Here is a 23,559-nt window from a genome sequence, read left to right on the forward strand (position 1 = left end):
TTCTTTCCTTTATTTTTGTCAAAATTAAATTTACCACAGGACATAGTCAGTCTATTGATTATTAAATTTCTTTTTATGAAAATTTTGTCAACAAGTTTTGTTAAGATCTTAAAGTTATTAGAATGGTTGGTGTTTTAGTGCATTAGATTTTGTTTTTGCCTTTACATTCATATATGTCGGTTTGTAGCTGCTTCATCTTATAATGTAACTGGCATAACCTTGCATATAATATCATGTATTCTGTCTTGAAACTTATAACATATTTTGTAAAATGTATAATAACTGGATATATGGGTTAACTTTATAGATCAGCTTATGTAACTTATTTTGTTTTTGCTAATATACCAGAATAAAGCAACATTACAGATAAGAACACTAGGTTATTTAGTCAAAATCATAGCAATACAAGTGAATATAAGATAATGACTTCAAACGTGGAATATTTTTGGTGTTTCTTTTTTAATTTAATTACTTTAAAGCTAAGTAACTTTCATTGATCACATCATATTGAATCATCAGTTAGATACCTTGGAAGTGCTTTTTTTTGCAAATAATTCCTTGTGAATCAAACATTAAGAAATAACTACAATTGTTTTTATTATAAAACATATTACACTGACAGTAACTTATCAGAAAGATTATTTGTGAATATAACACACACACATGGGTGCCTGCATGAAGGGGCGTTTGCACACCTCCCACACCCCTTACATTTCACAAAAAATTGTACATATGACGTATTCATGGTCATAGTTATCTAAATGGAACATAGTCTTTTGGACTGACAAATTTGTGTTTGCATTTAAGCACACTTAACGCATATTTTTTTAAGTCTGTTGACTTGCATTGTAAAAGCTTATCATCTACATACATGTTAGAGAAGTTACTTGTGAATCAGATAATTAAAGTATCATTTGATGAGAATTCTCAGAAAGGGCTACTTGTGAATGTAACTTTTACAATAATAAGTAACAAGTAAGTATTTATAACATTGCAACATAACATTCTCTCTCTAATTATTATTGTGGGAAAACCAGTAGAGCAGTAACTGGTAATGTCAAACTATTTATAGTAATAGTTTGGTTTTTGACAATCAATAGCAAAATGTAGGTTTTGCTTTAATAACAAATTCAGTATTAAGGAAAACATTTACTACTATTTGTATGCACAATGAAAAACAAATCACATTTACTTTAGTGTAATTCTCTCAATATGAACCTATTGCTTAAGGTAAAGTCAACAAAACTTTTTTTTCACCCTCTTTATTACTTCAAAAATCTGTTAACCTAAAAAAAAATTAATTTTCTTTTGCTTCTACAGGTTTTAAAACAAAAGAATAGCATAAATAAATCTCAAGCAAAGTTTTGATTTTATAAATTCATCAGTAAATGTATGATGCAAACAGCACTTTAAGTTAGAACTGTAAATAATAAGACTCCCAGGACCATTTCAAGATCCATTAACTGATTTTAAGTGTTCCATGTACATGAATTTGATTTTGTTAAATATAGCAAATGCTACTTAAAAATGTTAACCCATTAACTGGTGCAGTAGCAGCTCGGTTGCCGTTTTCTCACTTGCAGATAAAACTGAGTTGTCATCAATCACAATAAAACGGTAATTTTCGTCATTCGCATAGAGTTATATATGTGCAACTGACGGATATTTCCGTCATCCGCAGTTAATGGGTTAACTTCATTTCCAATAACTTAGGAAAATACAAAGTTTTCAAATGCTTTAAAAACATCTTCCTTAAAATGTGTAATTCCAATAAGGAAAATGTTAAATCATGTATAGTTTAAAAATCAATCATTTGTATATATGTAACAGTAATTGTAATACATTTCTCTATGCCCATTACAACAAATCATCAACACTCTGGTGATAATGACCATTATAGCAATTGCAACTCAAGCAAGGTTTTCAACATGGTGTCTCATGCTGCATACAATATACTTTAAAATTACCACTTTGTCCAAGTGAATATTTTTTTCACTAATGTGTGAATAATCCTGAAAATTTACATTAGTTATTGGTGTAAAAATTTTGTAGTAAAAGTCAACTGTACTTCATTTTTCAATTATCTAATAAAATTCGTCAGATGTTTTTGGAATAACACTGTCTATTGAAGTACATTCTTTAAGATGTACTAAATTTACTTTTAAGTGTCATGTATAAGTTATATAATATCTTGCATCATATCAAGTAGTGTGCATGTCTCAGTTTGAAAAATCACTATTAAAATTTTATTTTCATATGAACAAAGCCATTACCCACAAGATATTTTGCAGATATAAAAAAGTTGTGCATATAACCATTGATGTATATATTCTTCTGAGAGAAATTCAACTGGGAGAACTTTATTCTAAAAACATAAGTTTACCGTTAGTTGCTCATAATGTTCTTGAAATAAAAAAAAAGACAGTCTTGTTTAATAAATATTTGCTTTTGCAAGTGTGCATTATTTTAAATCATAACGAATGCTTCATAATTTTAGTTTGGGTATCTGTTCAAGTATAAAAAGATGCAGTCATGCTACCTGTACAGAATAAAGTAATACCTTTGGGTTTAGTTAATCGTATTTCATGTATTTTACCAGTTTCTATGATATTTTATTGTACTTTTTAACTGATATTTCAAATTTTCCTTGATTTTAAATACATATAAAATCAAGTACAAGAGTACACTTCACCTAAGAAAAAGGGTTTTATTTTTCAATTTGTAAACTGTACATTTTATTGACATTCTCTCTTCATGTGATAATTGCAAAATATTTAACTAAAACAGTAAAAATGAAAACACTGAAGATGTATGTAACAGTTAATTATATTAAATCTCTTTTTTTTTTTCGAATATAAAGGTCAAATAAACATTCCATTATTCGAATAATAATAATGATAAATGCAACTGGATACTGCATTTCCAATTTATCATAATTATGCCAGGTTAGACCGTATTGATTTTTATATATTAAGTTTAGCCTGCTATTTTTTGTATATTAAAAACTCAGTACTATGCAGAAACTTGGGGATTTCTGCTGAAATTTTTACACAACTTAAACTACTCACTTTCATATTGTCTTAGAATGATTAATATAAAAGAAAAATGATATAACCATTGAAAAACAAAAACTTGGTAGAGTCAATTTGATTTCTTTATATTAATAAGTGGTATTCCTATGCAAGCTTTATGAAGAGATAAATATTTAATGCAACCAGATATCATTAATTGCATGCACATAATTCTAGTATCCAAACTATTTCTGGTCTCATCTGGCAGAAAAAAAAAAATTACATTTTAAAAATATTTTCAAGTATAGTCTGACTTCATTAAAAATATTTAATTTGCACTTAATAGAAATGGAATAATGGTGTGTTTGTTGTTATATAATCATAGCAAACTCTTGGAACAACATACATGCTCAAACTTGACAGTCATAGTAATTTAACCACAAATTTAGATGGTTAATGGCACTTTTTTTCCCAAAAGATTTGCCTCCAAGAGAATTAGAATTAGTATATGCAATCAGTAAAAACCATGTACTGATACAGATTGTTAAAAAACTTTTAAGTTTCATTATTAGAACTACAGAAATTTACTAATTCATATGCCATTCTGTAATTAAAGACCAGAATCCTTTAATTTTGAGCTGGGATTGATGTACTGAAACTCAAAATGAATGGTCATAAAAATCATATTTAAGTATTGTGCCAAAAGGGAACTTATGAGTTAAATTTAACCTTTTAACTTATTACCTCTTGGAACAGTTACAAAAAACTGGTGCCATATAAGATTTCCGTATTTTTTGTTCACCTACTAATATCAGCAAAATAACCTGAAGTGGTTGCCATCATGAATAAGATAGAGGCTAAGGTTTCTTAGAGTTTGATACTATACAGCTACAAAACACACCAAACGTGGTAAATAACATTAATAAAAACAGTTAGAAGGGACAATATATCTCCTCACACATCATTTTAGAAAATAAAAATTCATTGTTCCCTTCATCATTCCTTATGTTTATGTCACATTAATATCAAAGGCAAATTTTTTAATACTAAAATTATAAGGCTATAAATTGAGTTTCATTTTGTGTAATTCCAAAAAATTTGAGTGTTTCTTCATGAATTTATAAAGGCATATCTTTAGAAAATTTATTACTATTTCTATTGTAAAAAACAGAAGAAATCCAACCAATGTAAAGTTAAAAAACAACCAGATGCGTGATAGGGTTCTTTCTTGTTATGGGTTCAATAAAAAGATAATAAAGATATATATAAGTTTGAAGACTTAGAATATAATGTGCAGATAGCCAACACAGTAAACAGTTTTTTGTTCACTATCAACACTACTCTACAAAAATTCTTAGAATTCCTGAGTTTCAGGATATTATTTACACTTCCTAGTATGAACACTATAATCCTTTGCTGTCTCTATGGTACAAGCTACTGAGAGCATCACACGAAGGAGTTCCAAGCCTCTTTGCTTTCTCCTCAAGCTCCCGGTCAAAGAAATTACGAGCTCGCCATATCATGCTTTCCTCTGAAAATGAAATGAAAATGTCTGATTCAAAAATACTTCCATGAATTTCCTAAGTATATACTAAAAACACTATTTCTCTCCATATGTGTAAGAAAGAAATCCTTTGGCTGCTTGCTAATTTTAATTACAATAAACATGACATTAAATTTGAAATGGTTTTAGATTTCTGTTACACAATTGTTTATTAATTTCTCCATATTTATAAAAGGTTTTATTCCTAATTCTAAAAAATTACTTATAGCATAAATAATAACTTTCTTAGACTTTATTATCTGAAGAAAAAATACTGAAAAAAAGCTGTAACTTTCTAAGCTAATGAACCTTAAATGGCTAAACAGAAAAAATGCATGTATGACAGCACAAATAATAGAATAATGCTATAATCAAAAAGTTATAACTTATCAAATACCATAACATCTACATCATGACACTTACTGTAATTTCTCTCCCTGAAACAGGATGTCCGAAGGTTTGCTACATATTCTTCTTCTACTTGGGCTTCTATTCTTCTTATATTTCCCTGATAATCACTGGCAAAGTTCTCTTTTACATAATATGGTATTTTCATATTATTTGTTTTCCGCTCGTGGAAATATTTTCTGGGATAAACAACGTTGGATTAATACCCATATTTATCTCACACAAAATTTTAAAACTCCTTCCACGTGGAAATAAACATTACAAATGACTTTACAATTTATATGCATCAACTTTCACATGAATTTTCTAAAATATTTTCATTACTACTGGTTTAATGCAGGATATCTACCAATAAATGAAACAAACTATAAGCCAACACAACTTCTCTCATGACTTGGACATCAGCAACAAGCAATAGTTTGTCAAAACCGAAACATAAGAACAGAAAACTTGCCAAGATTTAATTCCAATACAACATAGGTTTATGCAGAATTCTGCTGCAATGAACATCTATTTGACTGAGTTATTTATGCTTAAAAAACACTAACTTAAAAAGACAATTCTAAAAAGGGGAATTTTAGAAACTTACGATGTTTGAATAAGACTAAATGCTGGTTCTGAAACAAAGAAGCTGCTCATGAGAGATAGACAAACCAGGATCAAAATGGGCATCATCTGGAGGAGTGCATTATAGCCACTTTGCTGTGAAAAAACATGTTTATCAGATGCAAATCTCCAACAATAAACTAAACCACAGTTGTAAATATTAAATTTTCATATTTATATTAATATTACAGTACAGCTTAGTAACAGAGAAGAAATCTGATAGTTATGAATTTATTTGTAAATAGTAATAATGTATATACATATATATATAATGTATTATAACTGAAATGTGACTGTATTTTACAAAATACTAGTCCACTAAAACACAGCCAAGACAGGTCACTTTGTAAAGGCCAGTTTTATATACTTGGATACAGTAACATGAGTGCACGTCATAGCAACTTCCGTAATATTTGCCAGGCACGGCTGAAAAAGTTATTATAATGAAAATGATATATATATATATATAAATGTATAACGTTATGAGATTTAAGCTATTTAGAATAAACATTTGTGATTTCGTGTTATAATCTGTAGTCATTCTGGAACAAAAAAACATAACTTATATATATTTCCTAATTTTTTATGGTGGTTACAAAGTTGGTCAAATTGACAGACCCCGTATAGAGTTAGGGTAGAGAAAATAACAGATAAAATATAAAGTTTTACTGAAAACAAACATTTGAAATATATTTAGGGGATGTAGAAATTACACAAATGATATTTTAGAATTTTGAGATGAAGATCGTTTGTTTGTTTGTAATTAAGCACAAAGCTACACAATGGGCTATCTGTGCTCTACCCACCACAGGTATCAAAACCCGGATTTTAGCATTGTAAATCCACAGACATACCACTGTGCCAATGGGGGGCTTGAGATGAAGAATAGTTCTTTTAATCATAACATGAAAACCACCTCGCAGTCAGACTAGTAATGAAACAGATTGAATATATTTATAAACAAATCTTTAGTAAAAATACTTGATTAAAAAAATCTGTTTTTTTGTATACAAAAGATTTATAATGTTTACTAAAAGTCTACCAAATTTTGTGACGATACACGTACTGCATTAAAAGTTATAGTATAAATACTTAATGTGTGCAACTGTGTTTATGAACTTGTGTATTTTATACCGAGCCCATCGTGAAAGGGTTAAAGAAAGTTGGTGTCTTGTTGAAAAAAAAATATATACTTTGCACAGTGTGAAAATTTAGTGATGTAACATTTCTTTTTGCCTTCTATTATTCCAAATCAAAGCTAAGTAATGTCTTATTAACAGAGATACTTGCTAACAATAGTTTGTTACACACTTACTGAAACAAATATATTAGACTAAAATAAAAGCATGCTTCCATTTACCACACCAACTCTACCACAAAGACTGCTGAGTCTAGATGTTTTTACTGCTGTTGCAGTGAAAAAAACTAACAGAGATTTACAACCTTGAAATAGTAAACATATAACATTTACCAAATCTAGTATTCTGCCCTGTTTTTTCATCATTTTAGAACCTCTGGACAGTTTTTGAAATGAACCTGTATGTTAATCATCCTCTGTCAGTAGTGACAGTCTGACCAATTATGATATACTATTTGTAGCTATAAGATGATGAAAATATGGTTGAAATAACAGTTGCGGAAATGTCTAATAATGCAAGTGTAGTCCTTTACAACTTTTATCCACTTGACGATAGACATATAAAATTTGTGATAAAGCAATACATTGAGCTTTATATCAGTGAAACTTTATCTAAATGCAGTATTTCCTTAAATTCTTGCTCAAATGAAGCCAAGATACAGTGAAGACACAAAAGCTAGGCTACTATCTGAAATGTAAAGCTATTTTTTATAAACGTTCATTCTAATAACAATTTACAACATACATTATGTATCACAACTAAATACGCAACACTACAGTCATTATAATTTGAACAGTACCCTTTTTCAAATTACTTCACAATAGATACAGCCCATGAAACAAATTACAGCAAAACCTAAAGACCCAAAACACTGTGTAAACATCTACAAAAACTAACAGGTTGTATCTACATACATCATGACAACGTTTTTTGATCTGGAATCATATTTTTTTAGTTGTAACTGAAAAACTGTCTGAATAATACGAGCGGGCTGAGATCACTTACATGTGTTATTTAAACTAACTTTAGCTTTTAATGGAAAGCAACGGTAATGGATCTTGATATTAAAACATTTTCAATTAGGATTATATTTCATTTAAAATTCTATGAAGCATATAATTTCTTAATTCTATAATTGGTGAAAATCTATCAAACAGACCTTTACAACTATTTCAATATAATCATATTTTCCACTTACATCATTCTGAGCTTCATTCTGTTGTCTATAGTTATGCCATCTGTTTCCTCTACGAACATAAACATTTCCTAGGAGAAAAAGCAATAGTCTTTTTCAAATGATGCATTCATTAACTGAGAAAAATTTTTTTGTAGATTTTTCTATAGAGCCATACAATTTTATATATAAAAAAAAATGTTCAAAGATGCTTTTTGTAGCAAAAAACATAAAACATCATCAAAATTGCTCTTACTATTCTTTCAACAAGATTCAATGATTTTAAAGAAGTTCAAAATAATGTACAAAGAGTTTTTTTATTCTCTGTACTTGAAAAAAGTTGACAACAAAGTTTTTAGAGCAAACTGTGAAAACTACAAATATGTAGAATACAAAAAGATATTGTATGGATGATAAATTATTTCTGATGATAATATTTTTGTCCACTACCAAGTACAGTTGAAAAGTGAAATTATCATTGCAACCATTAGGTAGCATTTGTAGGTAACAGTAGCTCTGCATTAAAGCAGCAAGTGACACTTAAGCATCAGAAAGAGGCACAAGATGTGATCTTTGCGCACTGGGAAATATAACGTGCAATAAGGTGAACTTTTGAAACCAATAGCAAATGAAAAAAACTCTGAAGTGCCTGAAAATATTTTATTTTTAACATTTATATTTAATTTATATGTTAATTTATATTTAACATTTTTATTTACATTCTACACAAATAATAGCTCTTTTGCTTAAATATACACTGCTGAAGAGGCAATTGTAGAATTAAATATAAAGTACATTGATTATTTAGAAGACCAGTTCATTGCTGTTTCTGAATATCATATGTCAGATGATCTCACTACAAATACAAGTGTGTGAGATTGGAAATTTGTTAACAACTCCAGCAGTATATATTCCATATGCATGTACTTAAAGCAATTCATGATCACTTTAGAAGAAACATTGATAGAGTTTATAACCCAGTTGCTATTTCACATGTTCTGCCAGCAAAGCCACACAACATATATAGATTTCTCAACAAACTAAGGTTAGCTGGTTATGTAGATCAAGGCTATCTCTTGTGTATATTGTGTTTGGGTGGTAACAAAGGCCACCTAACTTCATGTAGAGAGATAGGACAGAACAAAGTGAAAATGTACTTTTACATTCCAGAGAAGTAGTCATGAGAGTCAGTAAGCACCAAAATTTTATTTTAAACTAAAAATTATAATCTACATATATATAAAGACGAAATGTTTGTTTGTTTGCACCCTAACTCCTCCAACCTATTGGGCCAATCTCAACCAAAAATGTATAAGCAAACACTATGAACTATGGGGAATGTCCTAAGGGGATCAAAATTGAACTTAACCCTATTTCCATTTTGTAAAGCCTGTTGGTTAATTACTCCCATTCTATTGAGTCAACCTCAAACAATCTTGGAAAGTTAACGCTTTTGACAATGTTGAATATTCTAAAGGGATTCAAGGTCAAACTATGAAAGTTGCTGGATTGTTTCTCAAACAACCATGCTTTTCTCATGGTCAGTCAGATGTAGGGTGTTCAAGGGTGGGATCACCTCAAAATCTTTATTTGTTGGTAAATGGAAAGCAAACTCACTGAAAATGTTGTTTATGAAGATGCTTTGTTATAATTTTAAAACTTTGAGATAAAGTTCATGTTCAAGTTATTACTTTGAAATATATGATTGCTGTTAAACTTACATTATCTTAATTAAGTTTAAACATTCTCCATCAGTTGACAGGTATTTCAGGTTGTTATTTCATAAAACTTGCAATAAGCTTTTTTCAATATCCCAAACAACTTACTCTTTTACTTAGAGACAATGTAGACCATATCTGTACAGATGATAAATATAAAATTTCTGTTCATAAGCCAACTGCACCTTTATAGAGGTGCAGAAGAGTAATTCTGGTTTAAAACAATGTCATTCATGGATCAGGACTTTTCTAATATATCCAACATACACAGTTATTTTGCTGAATACAGTACCAGAGAGTGCAGAAGGTAGTCTTTACAGGAAAACATCAAAAATTTTCTTCATACTGATGCTACAGAGCCATCTACTGCAGTAAGAAATACTCTTCGAAGTAGTTAGTGCACTGATTGATCAGCATCATGGCAAAGATAATGTGTCACCAAATGTCATTATATACACTGATGGCAGTCCAGAGTACCACTCAAACTTCTTATCACTCAAAAGTATTTTTGAGAGCCCTTGAATGTGCCATGTTGGTGGCAGTAGACAAAACACTAGGTCACAACTGTTTATACTAGTATGAAGATCAATGCTCACATGATCAAGAATGTAACCTGTAGGGCAGAGAATTGTTTTTTCTTCCAAATTTTTATTAAAAACATTAGTAAATAAATATTTCATATATGATCATTTTTAAATATTCTGTGTATAGTATCTACCACACTTAGCAGTGGTACTGCATGGGTAAACCATAATTTATAGCTATTACATCTAACATGCTAATTTTTTAAGAGAAAGGCCATCAGAAACGAACTATTTCCTAACAATGGTCTAACATGTATAAAAAAATAGCAAATGCATATACAATACTGTAATATCTGAAATACAAAATGGTCAAAAATAATTGGTTAAAAATAGCTGCAAGGCAGAGGAAATATGTCTAAATTTTCTCTAATACGAGTCTTATAACTCTTTTTTTAATCATTGTTGTTTTTCCACATATGTTTATACACAGTAACTACTGAAAAAACATCTTCATACATACATATGTCAAATTACAAAAAAAGGGAAAGTCACTAGAATTTTCATTTTGTGCTTCAACTGGCATTTAATAGAAATGTGTAAACAGAAATCTTCCAACAGAAAGATATCTGCTTTACTTCCCAGACAAACATAAAAACAGCCCTTGAGCAGAGTTTGTCATCAGGGCTCATGAAGAAAAACTCAAAACAGAGTTCCAAACATTATATTCAAAGACAGAAGGCAGGAGCAGACCACTTGAAACTATTCAACAAAAGAAGTGATTATTGATAAATCTAGTAACCCAATTATTGATTACAATTGGGAAGTGGAATAGGATCCACTTACCAAAGCTCCATAATTCTAGACATTGTTTACAAGTAATCCATCTGCAACATTAATTTTCACTTTTGTATTATACTATCAAAAAAACAAAAAATCACGTTTTGAAAGGTATAGATTTGATTGTTGTATTTTTTTCCATTTAATCCCATTTGTAAGTATTTTTCAAGACTGAGGATCCTTCCTGGAAAAATGTCATGATATGCTAAAAATTTACTTTTACAATAAATATGTTATCTCAAGTCATTCAATTAACATTATAAATGCAGTAAAACAACTCAAAACTAAGGAAAATGAAATGATCACAATTTTGATGATGTTTTTACATGAAACAAACTGCTTTACCTGAAGGAAATCCTCCTCCAAAGAACATGTTAAAGAGCTCTTCAGCAGACATGTCAGCTAACAAAAAAATACAAGCTTATTTTGTGACAAAAGATTGATTTCTTAAACAAATTAGTTTTCTTTGCTTTTAATAATCTAATATGTTAAAACCTTCAAAACCTTTACATATTCCAGAAGTTTCTCTACTTCTTAAGAATATTTTAATGAATGAAAGTTGTTTATTACAAAGTATCAGAAAGAGTATTCTTATCAGTAGAGTAACTTCCATCCCACTATCACAATAAACTCAACATCACAAACAAAAACGATTACAACACGTATAGCCTATTTTTTACTGTCTGGTTTTTTTGGTCATTGCTTTTCATAGTTCAAGTAATGTTTGTGAAGTGAAAATAAATGCAACATTATTTTTAAATGTCATAATTACTGGTGAATAAGATATTGATCTTGATATGTTTCTCTTCTTCCCAAGAAACCAGACAGCAGTTACCCCTAAAAGGTAAGTGAAGAGCAGTTACACTTAGCAGGGAAGTTGAATTTCTATCTGTAGATGAACTCAGCATAATATTGAATAAGTTCTTTCTTTTATACTGTGACTGTTGTCCTAAATGTGGCAACACTTGTTTATTTGTTATTAAGCACAAAGCTATACAATGTGTTATTTGTATTTTAACTTTTGCACAGATCAAACCCAAAATTTTAGTGGCATAAAGTCTCCACTAAGCAACTGGCAAGGTATAGTAATACTATTATTATTGTTTTTCTTGGTATTTCACACTTCAAAACTTTATAGTGTAGTCAGGGCAATTAGCATTTTGCTGGTATTACTACCATTGAAATCACTATAAAATTCATAACATTTAAAAAATTTATTGTTAAAATCATTTTTTCAAGCAATACAGAATAACAGCTTACAATCCTTTAAAAAATGATTAATAAGCACTTCAACCAAATTCACTTTAAATACCTTCAGAAAAAAACTACTAAAATTGTATAAAGTCATAAAAAGTTTGTTTATGGTATAGACCTACTGTACATCAAACTACTTTGTTGATTAAAAACAAAGTTATCTAGAAACAGGAAATTCACACATAAACTTTATATCTGGAAGCTTATTATTCAGATATTTAAAATATTCACCAACATGAATGAAAATGGTAAATACACTATCTACATATCTACCACAGTAAAATGGTTTAAGTTCAATATAATATAATCCTTTCAATCACTATTTTAATGGAAACCACTCAAAAATAATTACCTTAGCAAGTGCAAACTTTAATCACAAACTAATGCCATGAACTTTATCATAAATTATTCCATTAACTTAACCAACATGATTAACTTAGAAAACACAAGCTTAGAAATTAATTTTGGAAGATCAAAAAGCCAAATCTGGACTCAAATCAACAGTCTCTTGCAATGTTAGCATAAAGAGATTATTCATCAAAGCTAGATTTGTATACAATTTCATTAATTTTTTTAACAATAAATTCACTGTTTGTATGCTCCCTAAAATGTTTATAAAAAACAATAATCCACGATTGTAAATGCCAATATTTGAAACTATCTACAAATTTCACAGAAACATCCAACATACGAGTTTGAAATAAACTATTTTAGCCAATAACCACTCAAAGTGCTCAAGACCTCCATGGGTAGTACAATAATTCTGAGTTCAACCAAAAATTTACAGATGAACAAACAGAACAAATACAAGCTAAGAAGCAAGAAAAAATAAAATCAAATCTAGAAGTGCAAAGTTTAGAGTTTAGATAGCTAGAATTTTTATCTATATACACTAAACATGCATTACATAATGATAAAACATCAATTTCATAACATGTTTTCAGTAAACAACTGTTGAGATACAAGCATGCATTTGGAATTACCTGTTCATCCACTGTCAAAACAGGGTTAAGGAATAATTTTCTAACAGTATATTTTTACATGAACGAAATAGGTGTTTAAGAAATTTATCCTAACAAGGGGTTAAGCCTGGGACCCTTGGATAACACGGTTGTTCTGAGGCAGGAGCTCAAATGAACTGCCAGGATTCGAGTCCCAAGCAGGTGACACTTATCCTGACAATTACAAATTATGCATGTGTGTAATTATTTGGTATTATTCTTCATGTAAAATGATTTAAAGACCATTTTCCAATTTAATCTTAATTTATTGCTCTATAGACATACATAAGTCAATATTTTGCTTTGTCTGTTTCACATACAGAATTATTATTTTCCCTGGAGGACTCAGTATCATTCCTCACATTCTAGATATATATATATATATATATATATATATAATATGGGAAATAATGTCTTAAAAATGTTGCACAATAAAATACACTTAAAAATATATTCACCCTCAAAGCCTCGATTGTAATCATAATAGCCATCTTGAAAAGATCGACTTTGTCTCCTTCTTGCTTGAACCTCTTCAGAACCATAAAGATCATACTGTTTCCTTTTTTCTGGATCACTTAACACAGCAAATGAATTCCCAATTGCTAAAGTTGAAATCATTGATAAACATAGTGTAACAGAGCTAAGACATTTTTTCAAAAAGTCTTTTCCAAAATCTACAGCTAAGTTTAATACACTGCAGAAAAAATATAAATTCCAGGTTTTGTGATTTTGTTTTATTGGATTAAATTATTTTACTAGAAGTCAAGACATAGTACCACTTATCTTTCATGTATTGATACTTAATTAAATTATAGTGATGTGTCATTTTGCTAAACTCTAACTATTTCTAGTGGTCCACATGAGACTAAAAGTCAAAATACAACCTTCATAGAGACTGCAATAATTTCTTAAATGTAAGTTCTATCAAAGGTACAGGTATGAGCATAATGATGTTCCTAGCTATGCCAATCTTAATATTGGTAATTTCAGAAACATAGGTTTTGAAAACATGTAAAATAATTTTTTTGTTGACTCATACACAATGTTTTCATCATAAGCCACAGGACTGGGATAATCCAGTGTTCTATTATACAGTATTAAGAAATAGATTCAGAGTACTTGCATAATATTCATCACTTTGTGTTTAACAGAAACTCTTAAAAATGATTATTATCAATCTTAATTGCATCTACAATGACTAGGAGTGAAAAAAGCTATGAAGAATACATCTAGCTTTTGAGTATTAACTCCATTCTTCTTAATCCTTAAAACAATCCTCAAATCCTTGTTTGATGATGATGTTCTTTTTTAAATAAAATATAAGATGTTTACATTATGTGTAGACCTTTAAGATCCCATACTTTTTTAGTCTTTACAAAAACCATTAGCTATTAGTAATGTAAAAAACAAAAAGAACAGCTTTTCATGTGATAGCAATTTTGAATATTATAAACTATTGAATATAAAGCATCAATGCTTATTTATTTATGTTTAAACAATAAAAAGTGCCCTACAAAACTGGAAGGGCACAGTCAAATTCAACAGCAGGAGGCTGAACTATATCACGAAGAATTATAACTATCAGTTATTTGCTTTCTAATTATCAACTTAAAGAAATATCAGGATGACACAGTACTGTAATGAAATATCAGTACTGTACAGTGAGAATTAAGCTGAGAATCAAACCCATGGCTTGATATAAGTTTTAATAAAACAGAATTCAGCAGAAATCTTGAGCTTTCTCAACTAGCTTGTAAAGCTCAGAATACATTTATTGTAATTGTTGGTAGAGCCAAAGACAAGTGCCATAGCTATAAAACTTTATGGATGACAGACCATCTTATATAGTTGGAATTTTTAAGAAAAAGGAAAATTAAGATCAGGTAGGATTTGAAGCCCCAACTCAGCTTGTAGAACAGTTGTTTTTGAAAACAACACTGCTGAATCTTAAATGCTGTAAGTTTGAGATTATAAAAACAAAATATTTAACTCTAAGTCAGTATATTACACAGTTACCATTTTTACCTTTAAAAGCTTCAGCTGCTCCTGGTGTTTTGTTTTTATCAGGATGAAACTGAAGTGCTAGTTTTCTGTACTGCTTTTTGAGATCTGATTCATCAGCATCTTTGGACACTCCTAGAATTTCATAGTAGTTTTTACACTGTTTAATCCTTAGAAAAAATAAAAAAGTAAAAAAATAAAAAGCTGGTACAAACCATTTCCAATTTAATTATGTCTGAATTATACTATAACATAATCTAAAGATAATAAAGAAACTCTTAGACCTTCAAGGCTACCCTAGCACAAAGAAAAGAAAAATTAAAACCAACATTCTATTTTTTAAGAAATCATCAATTCCAGTATAATTCTGGCCTCCACTACTGGCAATGTCAACTCATTCCATAAACCAATCATATCGTTATTAAAATAAAACTTCACTGCAGCCCAATGATAAACTTGTGTCCTCTCATACTATTATCCTCAGAATTTTCTTTTTTTTCTTTTTGTTCTATCAGTTTTCCAGATAAACTGACACACTTCAATAAGATCACCTCTTAACCTTTCTTTTCTCAAGAGAAAATCAGAGATCTTAACCTGTCTCTACAAGAAAGTACTTCCATCTTTGGAATCATTCTTGAACCCTTTCCAGTAAGTTTAAATCTTTTCTTAGACCAAAACTATACACAGTACACCACTGAGGCCTTACTAATGATCTGTATAAAGATATAATTATTTCTTTTGACTTGTAATCAATATGTCTGTAAACCCTAAAATTTAATCAGCTTTATTACTTGCAAAAGAACACTGATTCGAAGGCTTGAGTGAGTGACTTAACCATGACTATGACAAAGTAATTTTTTTTTCAGTCAAGATACTGAATCAGGTTCCCATCTATATTAAATATTAAAGACATTACCTTGAATTTACTATAATTAAAGGTCTTTTGCCAAATATCTGTCCAACTTATCAACTGACTCAGTCATTATGCAATACAGCTAGAAATATCTAACAGTTTAATACGTAAACTTTACTAAATTAATAATTATGCCCTTTCATTATCATTATGTAAATAAGAAAAAATAAGGACAAAATACTGGTCTTTAAGGCACTACATTAGTTAAATAGGTCCAGCTGAACTGGACTCCATTAACAACAATCCTTTACTTTCTCCCACAACCACCATACACTAATTAAGTAGTCTTTCCACAACTCCTACCAAAGAAATTTTATTGGTTAATCTTTTGTGTTGTACTTTATCAAAATCTTTTTGAAAATCGAAGTACACCATGTCCATACCCTTTCCATCATCCAGTCAACAAGTGATATCCTCAAAAATATTAGTAATTCAAAATTTCCTTACAACAAATCTATCTTTGGCTTTCTTTTATGGTACCACATTTCAATAAATGACTTTGCAAAAATTCTGTTGGCACACTGTCTAGAATCATTTCCACTAAAGAAGTATAAGATTACCTGGCCTATAATTTCCTATGCAACTCTTCTCTCTCCTTCAAAATAAAAAGGAGTAACATTAACAACTCTCCAACTGCCTTATGTGCTGCAATAAGATATGTGAATATTATTGTTTGCTTTGCTGAATTTCATACAAAGCTACTCAACAGCTATCTGCACTAGCCATCCCTAATTTTGAAGTGATTGACTAGAGGGAAGGCAGCTAGTCAACACCACCCACTGCCAACTCTTTATGAATGAACAGAGAGATTGACATCATGTTATAACACTTCCACAGCATGTTTGGTGATGGGTTTGATCCAATGACTCACAGACTGAGTGGATATCTATAATACCATCTTCTGGCACTTAAAAAAAGGAAAGAGAAAGGCATATATATATATATCTTGAACACTGGCTTAGGCATTTTGTATTGATTATCAGAATTTTGAATTTTATATTTGGTTTTACATAACAAGTCAAAAATATTTCTTATCAGAGTTTCTAGCTAAGTCAAAAGTATAATTCCAGTAATGCATTATATGCTTTATTGATATATGTATAACTAACTGTTAATATGGATTCAGGTTATATATTACTTAGGATAAAGTAAAGCACTTCAATGTAGTTTAGGTATTTTGCAGTGTCTGTGTTATAGAAACTTAAATCGTTGTTCAGAAATAAAAAAGAAACTTGCAGTTTCCATTTGAGGTTAGGTGTAATAAACAAAAGCCAATGTTCTAATTCATACCCAAAAAACTGTTAATTAGTATTTTTGCTAATTATAAAGTAGTTTTGAAACAGTCATAAAAACTATATTTGAATAGAATATAAGCAATATCTGCCATGCATCAAAAACTAATTTGATATTTATTCCTGCTATTGCTGAACACAAATAGTAAAAAAAGGAGTTTCTTAAGTGGCAATGTTTGCTGTTAACTGAAACAGTAAAATTTGTTTTGGGGAATGATCATGTCCTGTGTATATTGGTGTTTTACATCATCCCACTGAAGATCATTTTGAAATGAACAGAAAAATTGCAGAAATGGTACCAGCCATCAGCACATACTGTAATACCAGCAATGTCTGAAGAAATAATTGTTGGAAAAAGAGAACAAATTTTGGAATGCATCTAAAAATAATCCAGTAGCCATCTCCAAATCAGAGTTATTACACTACTTGCAGTCTTTATCTAAAGAAAGTTGTTTCAGTCACTTCCTTTATAATCAAAAAGATAAACTGCCAAACAAGATTCCTCCAGGGAATGCATTGAGAAATAGTATTTAACTAGAACACTTGGAGTATGATTTGTTAATATTCCACCACAAGTATATCATCATAATTACAAGAAGCAGGAAACACTAAAATTTGAATACGAGAGCAGTGTCTGCAAAATGACTGATATATTACCTGCAAATTCAGGTTGACAGCATCTTCATTTGGGTATTCCAAGATACTGATAAAACTATAAAATCCACATAACCTGGCAAAAGCAACACAGAATCCTAAAAATCTAATACATGCACCTGCAGTGAGACAAGAAATTCAATATGAAAAATTTGTAAGATTAAAACTAAACAGCTTGTCAATCTTGGTGTAATTAACACAGGTTTCAAGCTATAGATTCGTTTTAAACCCAAGTATCCCCTATGTACATTTTTCACCTAATGGACTAATTATATAAATAATACGTGTATTTTGGTGGAAAGCGAAGTGTTATTAAAAGTTACTGCAGAAAAATGATAAGCAGTAAAAGATGCATCTATTTAGAAAATACGTAATGAATTACATTTGAAAAAAACACACACCCTTATTATTTTCAGATTCAGGGCCAAATTGTAATAATCTATATACTCATAAATATTAATAGTTTCAGCAGATCATACAAAACCTTTGTTTTTATTAAAATTTGTTTTATCCCAGTTGATTGAGTATCATTACTTTACATTTTTCTTGCCTGAATGTGTAAGACGGTCTTACATTTATATGAAAAAAATGTAGCTTTTTTTTCTCCTTTGAATTGGCTTAATCTTTTGAGAAATCTGTTCAGAAAAAAATTCCCATAGATTAGTGATTATGATTTTTGGTGATACCTGAAAACTTTTGCATAACTAAATGAAAATATGACATTTACATTAACCGTTTTGTTTTTTATGTTGGTGTTTTACTGATATTAGTTCTCCTCATATTTGAAATTAAATATTGCTATTGCAGATTTAAATAAGCATATATTTATTTATGCATTAATAAGCAATCCAAATATATTTTCAACCATTAAAATTCCTTTCATAGATTTTAAAATTTGTTAACAATATGGACATGTGTTAAACACAAATGTGTAGTATTCAGAAAACAAAAACTAAATTAAAAATAATTACCAAAAGGGGTCCCATATTACAAAGAAATGAAACGAATACAATAATTTGTTTGCAGATCTTATACCAACTACCATAAGTTCTTTATTGAAGGGTTGGAAATTTTTTGCTCTTCCAATTGCTCAAAATAGACTCTAGAATATTTTTCTAGTTTCTTGACTTCAAGTGATTGTAGTTGAGAAGTTTTGAGTATGAATGGCAGAGTAATAACTTTTATTTTTTTCTGGATAATTCATCATCAACAATAGAAAATACCCATTTGCAAGAATTACATCACCATCATCTTGTTTCATTTGCAGTGAGGCCCTTCAAAATAAGGCTTTATCAGAAATGTATCCTCTATTTGGAGTAATTCTTATTAGGGCTTTCAATGTATTTAATATTTTTATAAGTTAACCATTTTTGTTGCTGAGCAGTGGTATGATAGTTCTTTACAGTTTAGAGTGATTCTGCATTGTGAGAAGATAGTCACAAATGTTTTTGGCATGTTTCTAACTACCATTTCTTTACTTGGCCACATATTTGTTGATTTTAGTTGTACATATATGATCAGGTTATAAAGATCTTTGATAAGGATGGCTGATTGATATTAAATCTTCTGGAAAGATCATATTCATGCAATACCAATCATAACCTCACAAACAAAGTAAAAACTTTGTCTTCCATGACCATCTTAAGTCATTCAGGTTTATTGTATGGTATACCCACCAAGTTTATGAACTCAAGAAATGTTCTGTAAGAAGGAAATCCTGTATAATATCGATAATATTCGACATCACTATCAATGAATGAACAGAAAATTTCAAAAATAATAATTCCTTCTTCAATGAAATAATGGTAGCTGCCTGCTCATTTACTTTTTTGAAAACTGTACCGAAAACTAATTCTTCTCTTTGTGTTGCACAATGGATATACTTCGTATTTGTTTCTTGGCATCAAGAGAATTCCTTACTAGTAACTGTCTTTGACTTGAACTTAGGACAGTAGGAGTTGCATCTGACTTGAGTGTCTTTCTTCCAAAATTGATAATTCAATTTGTTTCCTTAAAGTGTTCCAAGCATAACCTGTGATGATTCTTTGGAAAGAAATTGAAGTGTCTCTCTGAAAAAAAGAAAGGAATATAAATACCAGTGCTATTTTCTGTTTCCTTCTGTACCTGTCACTGACATATATATATATATATAAATTGGAGAAAAAAAATGCAAGCAAACCTGGTTGTAATGCAATTTCTTAGAGCAAAGAACAAGACAATCAAATATAATAGTTAACAGAAACATAATATATTGCAGATTTTCTTGGATGGACAGTGATATCAAAACAAAGCATTTTGTAAGTTGCATGCATACTGAACTTTGGAAAACTGAAAGGACATACTGTTATAATACTATTAGTTTATCACCTGAGACAAAGTTATCACCTGTTTATTAGCAGTCAAAATTATACATGTACAGTAATTTTTAAGTTTTGCTTCATTTATATTTTGCAAATAGGACAGCAACACTCAATGTTTACAAAAGGTCAATTATAACTTAGTTTTCTCTTTAACACATGAACATTTACATTCTTAAATGTTAAAATAAGTAATAACACAATCTTATTAACACTTTCCAGAATACTTACTTTATTCAAAGAGTTGTTGCACTTAGGGGCTGTGCAATAATCTTGCATTTTTTCTTCAGTTAAGTGTTTGAATGCTAGTGTAATATACAATTAAAATAAAGAACATTAAATATTTACTATCTTAAGCACAGATCAGCAAATTAAGTATTACACTAGAAGTATGATTTCTTTATTTCAAAGCTCCTGCCAATATTGAGCAACCACAGAAAGCAGCTTACTTTCTATTGTCACGTGACATCGCACAACACACAAATAAGGTCCATTCACCGATGATAAATCTTGCCTCAAAATTAACTTTTTGAAAATTAAGAAACTTTTATTCACATCCAACCTACTTTGTTATGAAAAATATCATTTTGGTTGCAATTATCCCACTAACCACAATGAAATGGCACCAACCCTAAATAATTTTAGTGATAGGTCACAGTGATTTACCATTATCCTGATATGATGATATTACAGTGACACAAATTATAGGTTTATCCTTTGTTTTTGATAAGATATTTTTGCATTGTGGTAAAACTGTGTGCCTACTTATGATTTTTATGCAAAGTTATAAAATTATGTATGATTAAACATTCATTAAAGAACATTATGCTTGAATATTAATCAAAAATATGGGATGGATTTTTTTTTCACACAAGTAAGCACCACCACCCCTTCAACAAACATGAATAACCTTTAGTAATTGGGTGCTACTGTTATATTCAAGCTTTACTCACAGTGTGATCAGTTTAAATGGATTTGGTTTCCTGTAGGCAAACAAAGTTAACAGTTGATTGCTTAGGAACCTTTAACTAGGTTTCTTTCACTTAACAAGTTTTTCAGTTTTAAGAGTATGATTTAACCACACCAGTCTACAACTTTGAACTATTGTACCAACATGTACTTTAACCTTTTTCATTATAATGATAGCACAGCTTCCCCCCCCTCTCATGCTGTTACCAGGCACTATATGATATTACAGGTTTTTTTTTCTCATTAGTTGTTGTAACATGATATATCTCTAACTAAATATCATGTCATATTTTCTTTGTATCAGCACTTCTCTAGTAGATCACTCACATGTCAAGATGGTTTCTTTGTAGGTACATTGTGCCCCTCCCAAGGCTAAGTGGTAAGCTTGAGGGCTCATATCCTAAAAATCAGGGCTCAATAAGCATGATGGGCACAGTGCAAATAGCCCATTGTATAGTTTGGTGCTTAAATACAAACAAACAAAAAAGATGAATTGTGCTGTTTTATATTATTGTTGTTCCGTTTCAATAAAGTGAAATGTTTCAGAAATGGCTAGAAACTTAAAAAAGTCCCTACTTAACCCCCCCTAATTTTGAAATGGATGTAATCAGAACTATAAATTTTTTTTTGTTGGCCTTATGCAATGATCACTTTTCCCAAAATGATCCTGCACTTCATATTTTACAACCATAACCTCATTAGTGGTTAACAATAAATTTAAAATTGCTTCCTATTCCTGGTTGGCTCTCTGACCATATGGTATAGAAAAACATAATTAATCACTAAGAAATCTCTACTCCTCACTACTTTACTCCATGCCCCTCATTAATGTACCTAAAATTAAAAGTCTTCCTTAATTATTGGATTAATATTATTAGTAACAACTCTGCTCTTATTACATTTAAATTCTCATTGACACCATCTTGTCTGATCAGGTGTCCTATAACAGCTGCCAATTAAAAACTTTCTAAGCTTGAAACCCCTGATTATAACCCATACAGATTCAACTTCTTGACTACAATTTCTTTATGTCTATAATTCCAAGAAGATACAGTTCATCCCTTACATAACGAGCCATCTCATCCCTTTTTTGAAAAAGTCTTAAGACCATTAAACAACTTATAACCTGAAATTTTAAAATAATTCTTATTACCAAGTGTTCTCTAAATCCAAATAAGTTTAAGTCATTTCCATTATATCATTGTCTTCCATTTCAACTAGGGTCCTGAACTCATCCATTATATTTCTATTACTCTTAATATTAGAAAAATACCAAATAAGCTTATTCTTGAATCTTCTATGTTTATCTTTAACTTGTTAGGACCTCAATCTCCTGATTCCAAATTCCTTGCTGCCCTAGTTATCTAATAAATTTGTTTATTCCCAGTTTCCCAAGCTCCCTCACCACTAGGCAAGTTGACATTAAACTATCTTTAATTAATTCATTGAAAGCTTCCCCAAACTTCCTACTAACAAACCAGTTTAAATGGAGCCAGCTCTATGATATAATTCACCCTGAAAAATTCTCCTCCATGTCCAATCAGCCATACCTTTTGTTTAAGCCTTGGATTCTGCTAAATCTTTAACATGTCTAATCCGAGGAAGTATTCCCAAAAGGGCCACACATCTATTTCTATTCCTAAACCTCTGAAGGAGTTATTCATAGTTTTCTGATTTACAATTCCAAACACTATTCACTTCTACATGCACTCTAACATCCTGTGCTTCAACACTTGGCAAACAAATTCTAGTGCTACTCTTTCTGTGCTCCTCATTACAAATAACTATCTTTATACATAAGAAGAGTTCTCCACTATATAAACACACTGATCATCTTAACACTCATTGAAAGAAGTCAAAGAGGCAAATCTATAACATATTAGTACCCAGAGGTTGAATGCTAACCAAATCTGTTTTAGTCTCAACTTTGTTTTTATTATTGTGCACCCTCGTAAGTCCAGCAATCTCATTTTCAATCTCCACCAGACACCTTTACCCTAACTCTGCTATTTTCCTCTTGTATATGTATGTATGTGTGTGTGTATATATATATATATATATATATATATATATATAGTATTAATAACTTAAAAATTAAAAAGTTAGTGTATATCTACTTATAATTAATGTTATACTATATATATCTAGTTATATACTA

General features: G+C 30.0%; 1 protein-coding gene across 6 annotated transcripts in view; it reads right to left on the minus strand.

Annotated features, from left to right (window-relative positions):
* Positions 1 to 2,850: 2,850 nt before the first annotated feature.
* LOC106461274 (dnaJ homolog subfamily B member 12-like) overlaps positions 2,851 to 23,559 on the minus strand; it is a 37,064-nt gene continuing 16,355 nt past the window's right edge. For all 6 annotated transcript variants that reach the window (XM_022388153.1, XM_022388149.1, XM_022388151.1 and 3 more), the window contains 7 exons: positions 15,241 to 15,386; positions 13,674 to 13,817; positions 11,306 to 11,362; positions 7,906 to 7,973; positions 5,552 to 5,664; positions 4,978 to 5,141; positions 2,851 to 4,542 (listed from right to left, as the gene is read on the minus strand). In XM_022388153.1, the coding sequence (XP_022243861.1) occupies positions 4,415 to 4,542; positions 4,978 to 5,141; positions 5,552 to 5,664; positions 7,906 to 7,973; positions 11,306 to 11,362; positions 13,674 to 13,817; positions 15,241 to 15,386 (820 nt within the window). In that variant the 3' untranslated portion in view covers positions 2,851 to 4,414. The remainder of the gene's footprint in view (positions 4,543 to 4,977; positions 5,142 to 5,551; positions 5,665 to 7,905; positions 7,974 to 11,305; positions 11,363 to 13,673; positions 13,818 to 15,240; positions 15,387 to 23,559) is intronic.

This window comes from Limulus polyphemus, unplaced genomic scaffold, assembly GCF_000517525.1.
Source record: "Limulus polyphemus unplaced genomic scaffold, Limulus_polyphemus-2.1.2 Scaffold926, whole genome shotgun sequence".
Classification (NCBI taxonomy): domain Eukaryota; kingdom Metazoa; phylum Arthropoda; class Merostomata; order Xiphosura; family Limulidae; genus Limulus; species Limulus polyphemus.